This window comes from Centroberyx affinis, unplaced genomic scaffold, assembly GCF_046629955.1.
Source record: "Centroberyx affinis isolate AG114_WGS23_722 - 3 ecotype Tasmania unplaced genomic scaffold, CSIRO-AGI_Caff_v1 ptg007219l_1, whole genome shotgun sequence".
NCBI classification, from domain to species: Eukaryota; Metazoa; Chordata; class Actinopteri; order Beryciformes; family Berycidae; genus Centroberyx; species Centroberyx affinis.
The window spans coordinates 1-15,083 of record NW_027283648.1 but is presented as its reverse complement, the minus strand read 5'-3'; the positions used below and the strand labels follow the sequence as shown (position 1 = coordinate 15,083).

Here is a 15,083-nt window from a genome sequence, read left to right as displayed (position 1 = left end):
TTAACCTGTGTATTAGCCTATAGAAAAGTGTTGTAAGTACATATTAATATTAATGTGTATGTACAGTATGTATTGAAAATCTCCCTAATACATAACGTACTTGCAACAGTATAACAACACAGTTTTAATGAAGCCATTTGATGAATGGACTGTTATAAGTAGCCTACATTATGTATAAAGGAGATTTTCATCAAGTACACAGTAATATTGCGTCCTTACAATACTTTTCCATAGGTTAGTTCACAAGTAAATACACTGGAATAAGACAGTTGTAAAGTAAAGCGTTGCCTTGCCTTTCTTGTCTTGTGAAGTAAAAAAAAATGCTGTGCATATTCCTATTCTTTTAACTCATTCTTGGATGAGGCTTGCTGCTCAAGGCTTCACCCAACAAGCAACGCCACCTCCAGTGCAGCCAAGCGCTCCATTCATTGATCCAAACAATAATACCAATCAGGCTGCAATGCGCCCCCGCGTTGCTAGATGGCGTACGTGACCTCTGAAAGGCGCCCCAAGTTTCCCCAGTGAAAGGTGAAACTGGGCTATCAGCCTGAGAAAGCGCTTCAAAGGACAGTCCAGCTCTGGTGTCTGATTAATTACAATGGCGTTGGGCTCCGCAGTGAAGTCAGGCTGCAAGTCTGCTGCCTGAATAGCTTTGAATCAAGATACTAGGTTTACAATTACAGTTTCTCATTTACCTGACACTCTCACCCAGTGTGACTTACAGTGAATAAGCAGGTAGACGGTTCAGTGTCTTGCTCAAGGACACTTCAGTAGGACGCGTGACTGCTGATAAGACAACACAGAACCAGAAACCTCACGGATTACGGGACAGCCTCTCCAATCCATCAGCATCCTGACACATATTTAAAATTAATTCTTATTACTGAAGCTGTTGGATGATAAAAGTGGCTTTTAGTAGCACACCAGGTCTGTTTTTGGACATTTTCTCTCTCTCATTGTTTGCAACATATATTTTAACGGATAACTTGGAAAAACACACTTGTTGATTATGTGTGTTAATAGGCTTCTCGATAGAATATTAACATTTTATTTCCACGGGGCAACGATCTAACTAACTTGCCAACTTTCTTACATGCAAAGAACTAGTTTGGCAAAGTTGTGTTAGGAAAATAGACTCATTAAATATATGCAGCGGTCGAAACAGTTTGCTTTTACGCACGCAGACAAACCTGCAGTCTTGTTTCAGACCCAAACTACCTATATTCTGCTGATTAACAGGTTTAAAACCATAACACCTACAATATTTACACTGACATTATTTGATGGAAAAGATAAAAGACGAATGAACAAGCGCATGTATTTTAATATCTTTACAAATTTATTTGTCTTCCAAAACGAAGAACAGCATAAGAGCATTGAACATATCTTTGGCATCACACAGTAAAAAAAGACACCTCAAATATATAAAAAATGCAGTGAACAGACTTCCACAATACAAATCTCATTTCAATATGAACTTTACTCCCTTATTGGCTGTACAAATATAGTGCATAATCTTTCCATTTAATGCAAAAAAAACAGATCCAAACCAAATTTTTTGTAACATTGAAAAAGGAGAGAACTATAAGTGTCATTTTAAAGTCTTTCATAGGTCCTTCCCCCACCTCCGCCTTTCACCAGGGTCGCCACACTGAGTCCGAGTTGCCTGACGGGGCTCCGGGGGAAACCGCAGCCGGCACGGGGACCGGCGTGCTGACACTGTTGGCGTACACGGGGATAACGGGGCCGTTGGGCGCAAACGCTGCGTTGGGTATGAGGAATGCAAACTGTCCGTCTGTAGCAGGTACGATCTGGAAACCGCCGTACACTTTGGTGGCGTCTGACGGTAAGCTGGCCGGGGAGGAGCCCCCTTTGCAGGACACCCCGTTCATCGGCAGGACCTGCGGGGAGGAGTTGGGGATCTGCACCATGGACTGGCCGAAGGAGGGGTGCGGGGGCCCGGCAGAGGGCAGCTGGTGCTGGTGCTGGTGTTGGTGCTGGCTGGGGTAGTTCATGGCGTTGATCTGGGTCATGCAGTTGGCCAAGTGGCCGAGGAGCCGCGTCCTGACCTCGGTGTTAACCCCTTCGCAGGTGGACAGGAACCGGGTGACTTCGTTCATGCACTCGCTGAAACCGGCACGGTATTTTCCCAGCACAGTCGGGTCGGTGTTCAGGGCAGCTGCAGAGAAAATGGAAACGGATGGTTAGTCAAAACATATCCAAATGCAGCTGCAAATACGAATATATTGCCTTATTTTGTCTAAGAATTAACAGCGATGCTACGAGTAAGCATATTTAACAGGAGGGCAGCTTGGAGGGAGGATGTGCGCCAGGTTTGTAAGACTAGACCAGAGCGCCTGACATGATCTAAACCGCAGGGATCTGGGACAAATCATGCCGGGAAGGTGACTTACCAGTCATCTGAGCCCTCTGGAGGTTCCGGAGATGCTTCACAGTCATCTCCAGGATGTCCGCCTTCTCCAGTTTAGAGTGTCTGGAGCTCTGAGGAGGGACAAACCACACATGGTTAGGGTTACTAGCCTACTTTCTCCCAGGATCATAATCATTTTGTGGGGTTGTTTGGTCATTCCATTATGCAGTGAATACACGAAGGAGGGAGTTAATTTCTTTATAATGAGAACAACGCTTGAGTACTCACATCTTTTTTGAGCGCATCCAAGATGAGTGTTTTCAGTTGCCCCAAGCTCTCGTTGATTCTGGCTCTTCTCCTCTTTTCCATAATCGGCTTGGACGACTAAATTAAAAAAATAAAATGACAGAAAACGTTAAAATTCTCGCTCTTGCTTCGTGCGTAAAAAGTCCCCGGTTTGGAGCGAGGAGCTTGTGCGTAATGTTGAGCGACATAACATTGCTTTGTGTCAGATGAGAGAGAGGAAAAGCCATTATGTTGTATATTTATACCAACCTTTCTGTGCTCGGAAGCTGTCTTGGGTTTATCGGGTGTTGTGTTCATGCTAGCCGGGGTTGCAGCGACCGGAGAGGAGGAGGTTTTTTCCATCATATCGGCAGGCATCTTCTTGTCGGAAATATCCCACAAAACGACGACAAATTACGATCCAGTGATGTAGGGAAAAGGGCGAGGAATACGCTGCTTCTTTCTGCTTGTGACACTCAAAAGTCCCCGCAAAAATATCCTGAGATATACCAAGTTAAAATCCGTTGGAGTGATGCGAGCGGCAGCAGCGGTTAGGAGCGGATGCAGAGTCTGTCTGTTGGCTCCCCGCGTGTGGCTCTTATTTATATCTCGGACTGCACGCGAACGGCTCGTGTGAAACTTCCCAAACTTTCTTTCCCACAGTAACTTTCCACCAATCAGGGCGAGGGACACGCGGCCCGAGGGGAGGACGGCTCGTGGTCGGCGCCCTCCCATTGGTTGTTTGGCCGTTGGAGCTGGCGGCCAATGGCGCGCGGCCCGGGTTCAGGGCACAGCCGGGGAACTGCCTTCAATCTTCAATCATCATTCCGTTTACATATTAACACTGGAGCCGCTGACCGGCCACCGCCGACCAGCACAGGAGGACTGCTTCCATCTGCAAGTTTAGGGCAACAGCACGGGATGGAAATAAGAAAATAAAATAATAATGAAAAATAACACAAGCCCAAATATACAACTACTACTACTAGCCTACTACTACTAATAATAACAATGATAATAATACTAATATAATAACAATAATAATAATACATCTTGGCATGTTTGATCCACAGGTTCAAAATAAAACCTTCCAGACAGTCATTATCAGCTGAATCCAAAATAACACAATCAAGTGAACTTTCATTCAGCCTTGAGCTGATTACACACTTCTGTCCCCTCTGTCTCCACAAACCAAAGTTACATTCTAACTCATATGTAGGCTAGGCTGCGCCGCGTAGCCCAAATTAATTCCTCGGCTCAAAACATCCTTAGTGACCTATATTGTCCTTTTAAAACCACTACAGTTGCCAGACTATATGCTGCATTTCAGAGTTTAATAATGTGCCATGGAGGGATAAGAGTATGCAGTTTTTTTTTATTTACCAAACTTTACACTAGTTAGTTATGTGCAGACAGGCCAAAACCCTAATAAAAAAATAAACAATAATATTCCTAAAGTATTACTACTTTCAACTAGTGCAGATTAACATAATGGTATAATTTCCCATCACAGAGGAAATAACACACACCCCATTTCCATTTTATTTATCTCTGTATACTTCCTACTGTATAACTTATTATGGTACAAATTTGGCATTTTGACATCTGTCGGTGTTGTGAATGTGGAGCACGTGCCAGGATGTTTTATGAGCGCGGTGGTTGGAGGTTTGGCTGCCGGGCTGCCGGGGGGCCGCCGGGCCAGGAGGGGTGGGGAGGGGAGGGGGCGGCGGCGGTGGTGGTGGTTTACATTAGAGGGGAAGGTAAATAGCAGCTGCTGTTTTAAAAGCCTGGGAAAACCACGCCTACAGAGCGAGCTGGATCGGGCTCCTTATCGGAATGTGAGCCAGAGCAGAGATATTTCTGAGCCGGAGAGCTCACACGATCAGACCGATGCCTCCCCGCCTGTGGCCGCTGCGCACTGTTCAAGGCTTTTAGATTTCAGGTCATAACTTCATTTCCTTATCTTTATCGCAGTTGGAGACACATGAGCACATGAGCAGTAAAAACATGTAATTGCGTCGTATAAATTTATTGAAGTGAAGCAGCAGCAGCCCCAAACGCTGGCTGTTACAACACCCCGAAACTTTGCAGATTGTGTGATTATGGTCATAAACAGAGAAGTTCATGTTAAGTTGAGCTTTACAATACATTTACCAAATTTAAAGTCATTTTGTGTTTGTAATTGTATGAAACTCCGGGCAGGTTTAGGTCTTGGATAAAAGAATTAAAGAGTAGATTGACAACTTCAACATTTCTTGCTCTCGCCGATATTACTCCCCCGGCCAGCCAAGTAAAAGTCTGTACAGTAACGCGTTACAGTAACGTCGTTACCTTGTCAGTAACGAGAAGTGTAACTACTTTTGTGTTTTACTGAGTAAAAAATAAGGATAAGGCATTGCTTTTATTATCACCTCAATCAAAATATCAGACTGAAGTTGAATTATCCAAAACCTATCATTACTGCCATCCGCTGATTTGTTTTCCTTATAATTAGTCGTCGTCCTCTCACACTTGGCTAGTTTATATGAGAAATGGAAGAAAAAGTTTACTTTCTGCGAGTGGAAGTATCACTGCTTTGATTTTTATAGAAATAAAGGATAACAAGAACATGGACATGAACGCCGGAGAGGAAACTCAGTTATCTTGGTTTTTGAAGGCAAAATGAGTAATCCACGATTGTTGTAGGGTGTAACTGAAAAGTAATGTAACGAGACGTGTAACGGATGACCGCCCCCGGGGGGGGGAGTGGTCACATTACCTTCACAAGGGAGTAATCCGTTACCTTTTATGAGTAACGAGCCCAGCACTGCCGGTCCCCCTTACGCACGACTCTCCGCTGAGCTCGCACACCTCCAGCTGCTGCTGCAGAGACCGCGACACGTGGCGCGCAGGCGACCGGGGGAAGGCGCTCCTCTCGCCGGCTTGCCGCCTGGATCTGCGGGGCGTCGCCCGCGGCTGGCCGCAAGATCGTGAATTTGATAGGCAATGCGGAGCTTGTACAAGGCTCCGGATCCTCAGCTGCACACGAGAGCCACAGAAATGGTTTTAGGTTTTGTTCACAGCTGTATTTTTGACAATATGAGCAGTGATGTAGCGGTAAATAAAAACTGTGAGCTCCAGGCGGTATCAACATGAGGCAAACCACCACCAATATGAACAAAGATGTATTATATTTGCAGGAAAGTATTCCTTTATGCTTTCCTTAACCTTAAAAGACTTAATCCTCATATAGCCAACACCAATTTGATATTACTACACCCTGAATTCCACATCTTACAGGTTTATGTCAGCCTAAAAAGGTGGCTAAATTCTATTTTAAAATGAGTTTAGGCGGGTTTACCCTCCACTACAAGATGAATATGAGTAATTGGCATATGGAGACTTCAATCAAACCACACACGTGTCTTGTGCGTAATTGCGCAAACTTGGCTTTTGGCAAGAGGGGATGCTTGTCTATACATGTAAACTGGCTATAATCCTAAATATCTTTCATGCGCGCGACTATGCACCCTCTGTCAAACACATCAGTAACATGTCTCATTGTTGTGGACTGCACACCTGACTCATTTTGACTCTTCACAATGGCACTGACAGAGTTCCAAAACAAATGTATTGATGTGAGGCAGACAGAGTGTAGGTTTTGAAACCCTCTCCGCCTGAATGACTTTCTCACGCTCATGTTGCAAGAGGTCTCCGGCGGTGAATTGAGTCACGGAGCCTTGGGTCTTTCGGTCCCTCCCTTTTCCCCGGGAGTAGAGCGTCTTATCGGGCGCACCTGGCTGCCGTCGGTCCCACGAGTGTTACCTGTTGCTGTGTGTCAACTCTTCTATCGCAAAAAAAAAAAAAAAAGCTGTGGGAAACGGGCACAACCAGCACGGTTCTCTGTTGTTAAAGCTTTGTTTCTATGAGATATTTGGCTGATGAAAAGGGGTTAGGGAAAGAAAGTGACAAATTGCTGGGCAGCAGACAGGAAAATAAAAAATGTGTAATGATTATTTTGCACTTTGGGTATGTTTATGTGGGACACCCAAAAGAGACACTACCACCCACTCTAACTTCTTCCATTTGTTTACCTGTGAATCCTTCTGTTCTACCAGCTCTCCATCCTTCTTCCTTCCTCATCCTCTCCTCTGCCTTTTTTATCTCTCTCCCTTTTCACATCTCTCCTCCCCTCCTCACCTCCCCCCCCCCCCTTTTTTATCACCCTCTTCCTCTTTTCTCATCCCTCCGCTCCCAGTCTTTCCCAGGACTCATATCTTTATTGAGCCCTCTCGACCATGGACCTCCACACTGCAATAATGCAATTAGGCAGGGAGATTGCAGGGCTAAAGTGCGTGTGAAAGTGTGAGATATTGCGCTCACAAACAATCTGGCCCGCTGTCACCCACTGCTCATGCCTTAATGTGTAAGCCATTGGTGAGCGGCGCTGCTGCCAACGGGCACTGCTGGTGCCACAAGGGTGACAAGGGTGTGTGTGTGTGTGTGTGTGTGTGTGTGTGTGTTGGGGGGGGGGGGGGGGTAGATGAAGCCTAGATGCCCATGCCAGTGCTGGCAAGAAGGGTGGGAGGTAAAGCAGGCAGACAGGCAGACAGACAGGCTGTATCAAGGCCAGGCTTGAGGTGCCATGTGGCAGCCGGAGCCAAGGCTGAGGGTGGCGGTGTGTTTGCGCAGCGCTGCTTTCCCAGGAGGCTGCCGCACAGTGGACTGACTGACTCACTGACTGACTGACTGACTGACTGACTGACTTACTGACTGACTTATCCCACGTTCACACTACAAGCAATACGATCAACAAGTCACCAGAAGTCCATCTATTTCCTACAGAACTGAACGACCAGGGAAACTGAGAGAAGTTGTCCACGGCTGAACTTTTCGCGGTCATTGCCTGATAACAGTGAATCAGATTTCCGCGCTTTCTTGTTTCTCTAGTAGTTCTGCCTGGAAATTGCAAAATGGACGAGAATATTACAGCCACTCAAAGCTTCCCAGTTCTCTACAACTTAAGTTTGAAAGATTATAGGAATAAAACGTCCCAAAAAACGATGCTTGGAGAATGGTTGCATCCATCGTTGGGGTCGATGGTAAGCTCTGAAGTCATTTTATAGAATTTTTTTCTGTTTATTTTTGATTAATATGCCCTTAAAATAGCTTTGTTAACTCACCAAAACAATGTAATGTTATGACAGGCAATACCAAAGCAGCTCAAAACCGACTACAAAGATGCAATCGGAGTGTCTTGCACCGCCTTGACAACTTATTGAAAGCGCTTAACGATAACAGAGCCAGTCGTTACCAATGTGTGGATTGTTAGAGGAGAGGGGGAGTAAGTGGAGCAGCGAGTCAGAGTGTGTGTGTGTGTGTGTGTGTGTGTGTCATCTCAGCGCGGCATGAATGTGTTGTATTAGTGGGAGTGGAGTAGGACCTGTGCTCGGCTGCTGTTAGCGAGGCCAGCCAAGGCTCGGAGAGCGGGATCAAAGCAGGGACAAAGAGAGAGAAGGAGAACTGACAGATCCTCCAAGCAGAGAGAACAGAGGGAGGAGAGAGGAGAGGAGAGGAGATGAGGGGGTTTGGAGGCTCTCCAGATCGCCCACCTCCCCTCTCACACACACACACACACACACACACACACACGCACACACACACACACACACACCGAGGTGCCTGGAGCAGCCTGGGAGCAAGGAAAACAATAAGTACAGTGAACGCACTCACGCTTTCTTTTTCTTACACACACACACACACACACACACACACACACACACACAAAGATCAGCATGGGTCACCGTAAGCCTCGCAGACACAGGCGCTGGGGTCCGTTTTGGCTGGCTAAAACAGAGAGAGAAGTGTTTTAAGGCCTGAGCGCCGGGCTGTGTGGACTGGAGCCTCCCCAGGCTGCTGCCGCTGCCTCTCTGCACCGCTCTCCACTTCAGAGACCGAGGAGCTCGCACTCCCTTCAGGGGTCTCTCTCTCTCTCTCTCTCTCTCTCTCTCTCTCTCTCTCTCTCAATCTTCCTCTCCTAACTTCACCCCCCCCGCTTCCATCCATCCACGTCACTCCTCTTTCTCTCTCTCTCTCTCTCTCTCTCTTCCTTCCCTCCATCCATCCCTCCCTCTCCGGTTCCTCTGATGCCTCCTGGAGCAGGTCGGCTCTATTTGCATGTGTGGGGGAGGCGGTGCAGCGTCGAAGGTCAGAGGTCACGGTGAGTCAAACCCGGCAGCGGTGGAGAGAGGAGCGGTTGGGGAGAGGACCAGTGAGTTGGCCTGGGTCTCTGGGTTAGCCTGCCTGGGGCTGGAGCAAACTGGGAATACTGCTGCTGCTGCTGCTGGTGGTAGTGGTGCGGGTGGGGGCGAGGGCCACTCATGCAAATGCGGAGTAACCACTATTCACTGGATCTTCTGACTGTAGACATCAATTTGTACACAGAGCTCAAACTGTCAAACTGCGGAAAAGATGAGAGATAACGCAGCGTTCGATTTGCTTCAGATGTTTTGGATTCGCGCTGGCTTACATTTACATTTTCCTACTTTTTAAATATTCAGTCAACACTATTTTCTGGAACAATATACAATGAGGGCAAAAGTTGTAGGTTCTGTTCCTGCAGTTAAATATATGTTTTCACTGTTAGTGGCATCAAGTGAAATCAGTGGCCTAGCATCATTGATCTCGGGACAATGATCGGTCTTTAAGCGAGCCATTAGATGTTTGTCTCAAAGCCAGTTTCCAGATTTGCACACACAGAAAAACAGAAACACTCAGCCAGAGAGGCAGGTTTCTCCACCGAAACATTAAGTGTCTCTTTGAGCTTAAGAACAGGTCTGCCCCTTTCTTTTTCTATCCATTAACCATCAGGTCCTTAAGAAACTGTGTGGGGGAGAATCGCCCAAGTGTCGCTTGTTTACTCTCAGCGAGCGCGGGGACATTTGAATTACAGGTGCATGAAGCCTCCCCATTTCCTCCTGAGGAGGCCGTTTGTTGACAGTAGATAAGGGGGCCAGCCTTTGAAGAGGCATGCATACATGCACACACATACATACACACACAAACACACACACACTCTCACACACAGCTCTTTTAACTGACGGCTTGATGCTGTGAATCATTATCTCTAATAGGCCCCAGTTTAGTGTAAACAAACACAGGCAAAGTATCGATGCAGATCTCTCCCATTCACCCACTGATCCCCCCTCATCACTGTCATCATACCTAGATAAAACGTGTCAGACCCCGGGTTCACTCATATTTGCATAAGGGCGATGAGTTTAAATGCTTTGTCAGGGAATGAGAGGGGGGGTTGCAGCTATGTAGCATGCTGAGGTGGTCTCGGAAGAATGAGGAAACTGTTTTGCCTTTCATACCAGTTGTTTCAACTTCCTGTTGCAGTATCTGTGGAAATGAGAGTGGTACCTATGGGCGGTCTTGTCATACTGGGCCACATCAGCCATATTTCAGCTGACATCTGATCTCACTAATGATAGTGGCAGGGTGAAGGGAGGGGTTGAGTGTACACTGGGGAGGTGTGTGTATATGTACAGTATGTACAGTATGTGTGTGTCGAGATGCAGTAGAAAGGAAGAATGAACGACAGATCTTATAATAAATACATATTCGTAAATAAATACATATATTTAGGATGGAAGCAGGGCGGCCTTGTGGTTAGAGAGAGTCTTTCAACCGGAGTGCCTGGGTTCACGTCCCATGTCAGCAAGCATCCGCCCTGCTGAAGTGTCCTTGAGAAAGACACTAGCTGCATTGTTCACTCAATCACTATTTCCTATGGAGTGTTGGTCATATAGTGAACTATTTGGGCAATAACCAAAAAAAGTGTTGGACACTCCATTAAAAATCAATGCTTCAAAAAATGTGTCGGATATTCGTGTGACGTACCCGGACTAGTGACTAGCTAGCTACTTCTTCTTCTTCTTCTTCTTCTTCTTCTTCGGTAAGACACGATCGCATTGCATGGTGGTATACATGAGAAATTGCAGGGTACATCCTCTGTTCAATACAATTTGCAGTGCATTGCGGTGAAGTATATAGTGAATCAAATTAACCGTTGAGAATTTGGACATTAGTACAAAATAGCGGACACAATATATAGTGCAGTATTTCTGTAATAGGGAACGGTTTTGAACAGAGCTGCTGTTCTGTACTGACCCTGACCTCTGACCTGCCTACAGGGATCAATAAGGTATCACATCGTTATTACCACTCAAACGTGATCATAACTAGCGGCTTGAGTAATAATTCATCAAATCTCCGAGTCTTCCCTGTGAGCTGAGCTGGCAGTGGGCAGAGCGGTCGGAGGAGCCTGGGAGGCCCTGCAGCCTGGTTAGCCTCCTACCTGGGCCAAGGCCAGCCTTATCAGACAAGGGGGCCTGAGGATTACTCTCCCCCAGAGCATTAGCCTCCCTCCTGGAGAAAAAGGGCAGCCATCTCCCCTCCTCCTCCTCCTCCTCCTCCGCCTTCCTCCTGCTCCTCCACCTCGAGCCCTCGTCTCCCCCCCTTCGGCCCTCAGCTCTCCACCTTTCCCGTGGGAGTTTGCAAAGCCAGGATAACCTTGAGACCTCAGCTGGTCCGCTGCCAGAAACATTAAAGAAATTCCCTCCTTCCCTCCCTTTCTCTTTCTATCCTCACCTCTCCTGTCCACCCCCCCCTCCCCCCCCTCTGCACCACCACCACCGCCGCCCCTCCAGCCCTCCTCCTGATCACCGGGACATTATTCTATTTTTTTCCTCCCTTTGCCCCCCCTCCCCACCCCACCTCCCTTTTTCTCTCTCCCTCCATTTTTAGGTCCCTTTTTTTGCCTTCTCAGCCTCCTCTGATTGTGACTAAGATTAGCCTTTTCTCTCTCTCTCTCCCTCCCTCATTTCCTCCTTTCTCGTCTTCGACAGGAGAGAGAGGGTGGGGGCTGGAGACGAGGGGGAAAAAAGTGCTGTTCACATGATCTCCTGCGTAGTCGACTATTATCTGTAGATTGTCGAGCTGCCAATTTCAATTTAGCCGGCCCTGTTATCAGGCCAAAAATAAACGCCTCATTTGAAAAGTGGAAATCAAACTGTCCCTGCAGGAGGGATGACTGACGTTGATTGCAAACTAACTGTTTTGGTGGCAGCCTGCACTTTGTGTGGCTTTTGTCTCTTGCCTCTCGCTTTCTCTTCCCCCCCACCTCTCTTTGCCTCTCTCCCTATTCTCTCTGGCGGCTTCACGGCTGTCATATTCCTTTAGTGCTGGAAAGGTCAAGTGCTGCTTGCTGCCTGTGAGATCTGAGGGAGCTCAGGGATATTCACCGCCCCCCCCCCCCCCCCCCCCCCCCCACACCTCTCTCTCTCCTCCTGCTTTGTGGCAACAATGCTCCTTGCTGCGAGCTCCCCTGCACTGCCACCGGCCAGCGGCAGCAGCAGCAGCAGCAGCAGCAGCAGCAGTAGCGGCCCGGGCTGCAGAGGAATGTGTTTATCCCCTGTAGTTAGCTCCCTCCTTTCATGTTCCCAGCTCCTCCAAGTTGATGTGTTTTCAACACGCCGCGCAGAGACGGGCCCGGTGTTCCTGCAGGACAGGAGCCGGGATCACTTCACCGTGTTTATGGTCGGGAGAAATGCTAAGTAATGAAGACGAGAGGGAGAGGGAAAGACGGGAGGAACATCAAAGGAAAAGTAATGATTTACATCTTACCCCAGTTGGAGTAAATTTACACTATGTTTCAGTCCGGCCCGGTAATGCTACACCGGCGCAGTAGATGGCCCTCAGTCATGCTGTGTTTTCATTCAGGAGTTCAGAAGTCAGGCTTTCATGTGGCCTACAAAATTTCAGCGAGGACAGCGAGCGAGTTTACAAACAGCCCAGTTCGGCTTTGTAATAGTTTCCCATGACATCACTACCGAGGGGCCTTGAGGGGCCGCGCATTGAATCCTTTTTGAGGCGTTTCTCTCTTTCTCTCTCTCTCTCTCTCTCACACACACACACACACGCACACAGGTATGACCTCATCACCACCACATTCCAGGTTTCACCTTGCTGCCCCCACCCTAGCCAAAGTCTCTCCCCCCCCTCTTTATGTCACGTTAACACCCTACCTGCCTCCCGCCTCACCCCACTCCCCCCCCCCCACGCTGCCCCACCCATCCCGAAGCTCCATTGTTCCCCACCAGTAAACATGGCAGTCCTGTCAGATTGGAGGGGGGCATCAGCTTTCAGCGAGGAGACGATCTAACTAAACCCCACTGTAGGATCGCAGGCCTGCTGGCTACACCTCTCCACCTCACACTGGTTTCAGCCATCAGTTTCACTTCTCCACCCACTCCGGCCCGCACGCAGTCACCGCTGGGCAAAGGATTATGGGCAAGGCCATTGACATGTAAGAGGTTGGTTTGGAGTCGAGTGTTTAGCCGCGGCCTGAGTTTCAGTGATCTAAAAGGGTTGGTTTGCTCACCACAGCTCCTCAAGGGCCATTATGGGTGCTACTTTCTTCACAGTGTGGCCTAACAATGAAAAGAATGATATCTAGTGTACATAATCTTTATTCATTTGATACAGGGGTTCCACTGTGCTGATTGATTCTATTCACTGCATCCAATTTTCCACTCAACTCAATCCATATTGGATAATGGTTTCTTTTAAGCCACTTAAATATGTCACCTATTGGGGTAAAGTAAACTGACTGTGTCAATGTGGCTGAAACTTGTTCAAAGGGCTGATAACATTACGAGAGTGTCTTAAAGGAATAGTTCACCCCCAAAATGAAAATTGTGTCATTATCTACTCAGTCGAAACTCCACTGAAGTTTGCAGGAGCACAAAACACACAGATAGCTTGAGTAGTTCCACCTCTGCCTCCTCCCAAACTATTGGGAGGAATATAGGGGATAATGAGGTAAATATTGGACTTTTGGACCCACGGTGCAATTGTTTGGCTACAAACCACTTGGATTATGCTGCACGAGTTGTTTGGAGAAATTTGATGGACATTTTATGCTTTTTTTTGTGTAAAAAGATAACTCCCTGTCAACTTTAATAATGCGGAGGAGGCTGAGACGGAGCTACAGGGGGCAAACTCGCTGTGTGTTCGGTGGTCCTATGAACTTCACTGGTATTTCAATTGGCATGGGCTCGAGTAGATAATGACTGAATTTTCATTTTGGGGTGGACTGTTCTCTTTAAGTAGTTTCTCAAGTAGACTAACACAAAGCCCTCGGAGGCAAACATAAACAACTCATCTGTTGCTATGAAGAGATGCGCTGCTTTACTCCCATAGGGTCTGCAGATAAAGAAGCAACACTGTTCAAGAACAACAATGACCACAAGCCTTTTTTGTAACGTATGTAAAGAAGGCAAACAAAAAAAAAAACACCACTTTTTCACTCTCGCAAAGTATCTAGGGTATGTAACCGAAAGCAACTAAGAGAATGGTAATATTATGCCGAGGCCTTGTTTGCAATTCTAAAATATTTCCGTGGACAGAGGCACTACCTGTCCTTGCTCTCTTTAGCTACGTAAGAAGATATTCCGCCCGTTGTTATGCAGCTATTCTGCCTGTGGCACACTTAGCGTGGATTGCAGAGGTGCGTGTTCCTCTGCTCCCTCCTCAGCCTACTCCAGTGTCCTCTGACTTCATTCTGCGCTCCGTCACTTTCCGCATTTACATTTTACACTTTTAGCCGATGCCCTTATCCACAGAGGCTTACAGTTAAGTGAGCGGGTCGGGATTCAGGGTCTCGCTTAAAACGATGACTCTGAACGCCTTGATGGATACACCTTGGCTGCCGTGGGGATTGAACCTGTGATCTTTCAGTTCTGGGGAAGGTATTTCTAACCTCAAGGCCACTCCGCTAATTGTTTTAAGATTTAATTATGGCAGAGGTTCTTTCATTCATTCATTCATTCATTCATTCATTCATTCATAACCTTTATTTGAATTCAAAAATCACTGAGGGTGACCCGCATTTACAGTGACGTTGAATGTACAATATTAAAATAGGGCAGACAAAGTCAAAGTAAACATATAAACAAAAAATTACAGTAATAATAAATAAGAAGCAAAATAAAAATAAAAAAGAAACAGTTGAGAGTAAAAGCAATCTTTGATGGTGCTGTCGAAAAGTTGAAAAGTGGCTATTAATTTTAAATCTCCATTATGCTTTCCTGTGTGTGCTGGTGCACTCAGCAAGTGGCTTGAAAAATGAAGGACTGTAAAAAGCAGTGAAACCAAATGTTTGCCTTTTTGAAACGAAATGAAAGTACATTCTTCATCACAAGAATTACACAATATGACCTGCAGGTATAGGCCTGGTTAGCTAGCCGGAGCGAGGGGTCAAGGGTTCAGCGAAAGGGCGTCACTGAGGAAACTGGGCTCGTGTCCTGGAGCAAGGTGACCTAACAGGATTAAACAGCGGCCTATCAGATCCATTTGGGATAACAACATCTGTCAAATGAGC

At 46.9% G+C, this 15,083-nt stretch overlaps 1 protein-coding gene across 1 annotated transcript; it reads right to left on the bottom strand.

The window, feature by feature from the left end:
* Positions 1 to 1,403: 1,403 nt before the first annotated feature.
* her6 (hairy-related 6) lies at positions 1,404 to 3,211 on the bottom strand. The gene is made up of 4 exons (XM_071513491.1): positions 2,927 to 3,211; positions 2,660 to 2,755; positions 2,415 to 2,502; positions 1,404 to 2,179 (listed from the first exon to the last, which is right to left on the bottom strand). The coding sequence occupies exons 1-4, from the start codon at positions 3,032 to 3,034 to the stop codon at positions 1,635 to 1,637; spliced, it is 837 nt and encodes a 278-aa protein (XP_071369592.1). The 5' UTR covers positions 3,035 to 3,211; the 3' UTR covers positions 1,404 to 1,634.
* Positions 3,212 to 15,083: the final 11,872 nt, after the last annotated feature.

Excerpts from the sequence above, each read along its gene's own strand:
- her6 (XM_071513491.1), bottom strand. The coding sequence starts at position 3,034 with ATGCCTGCCGATATGATGGAAAAAACCTCCTCCTCTCCGGTCGCTGCA. Across the intron at positions 2,756-2,926 it reads CAGCTTCCGAGCACAGAAAG|TCGTCCAAGCCGATTATGGA; the intron begins GTTGGTATAAAT and ends TTTTTAATTTAG. Across the intron at positions 2,503-2,659 it reads TGGATGCGCTCAAAAAAGAT|AGCTCCAGACACTCTAAACT; the intron begins GTGAGTACTCAA and ends GTCCCTCCTCAG.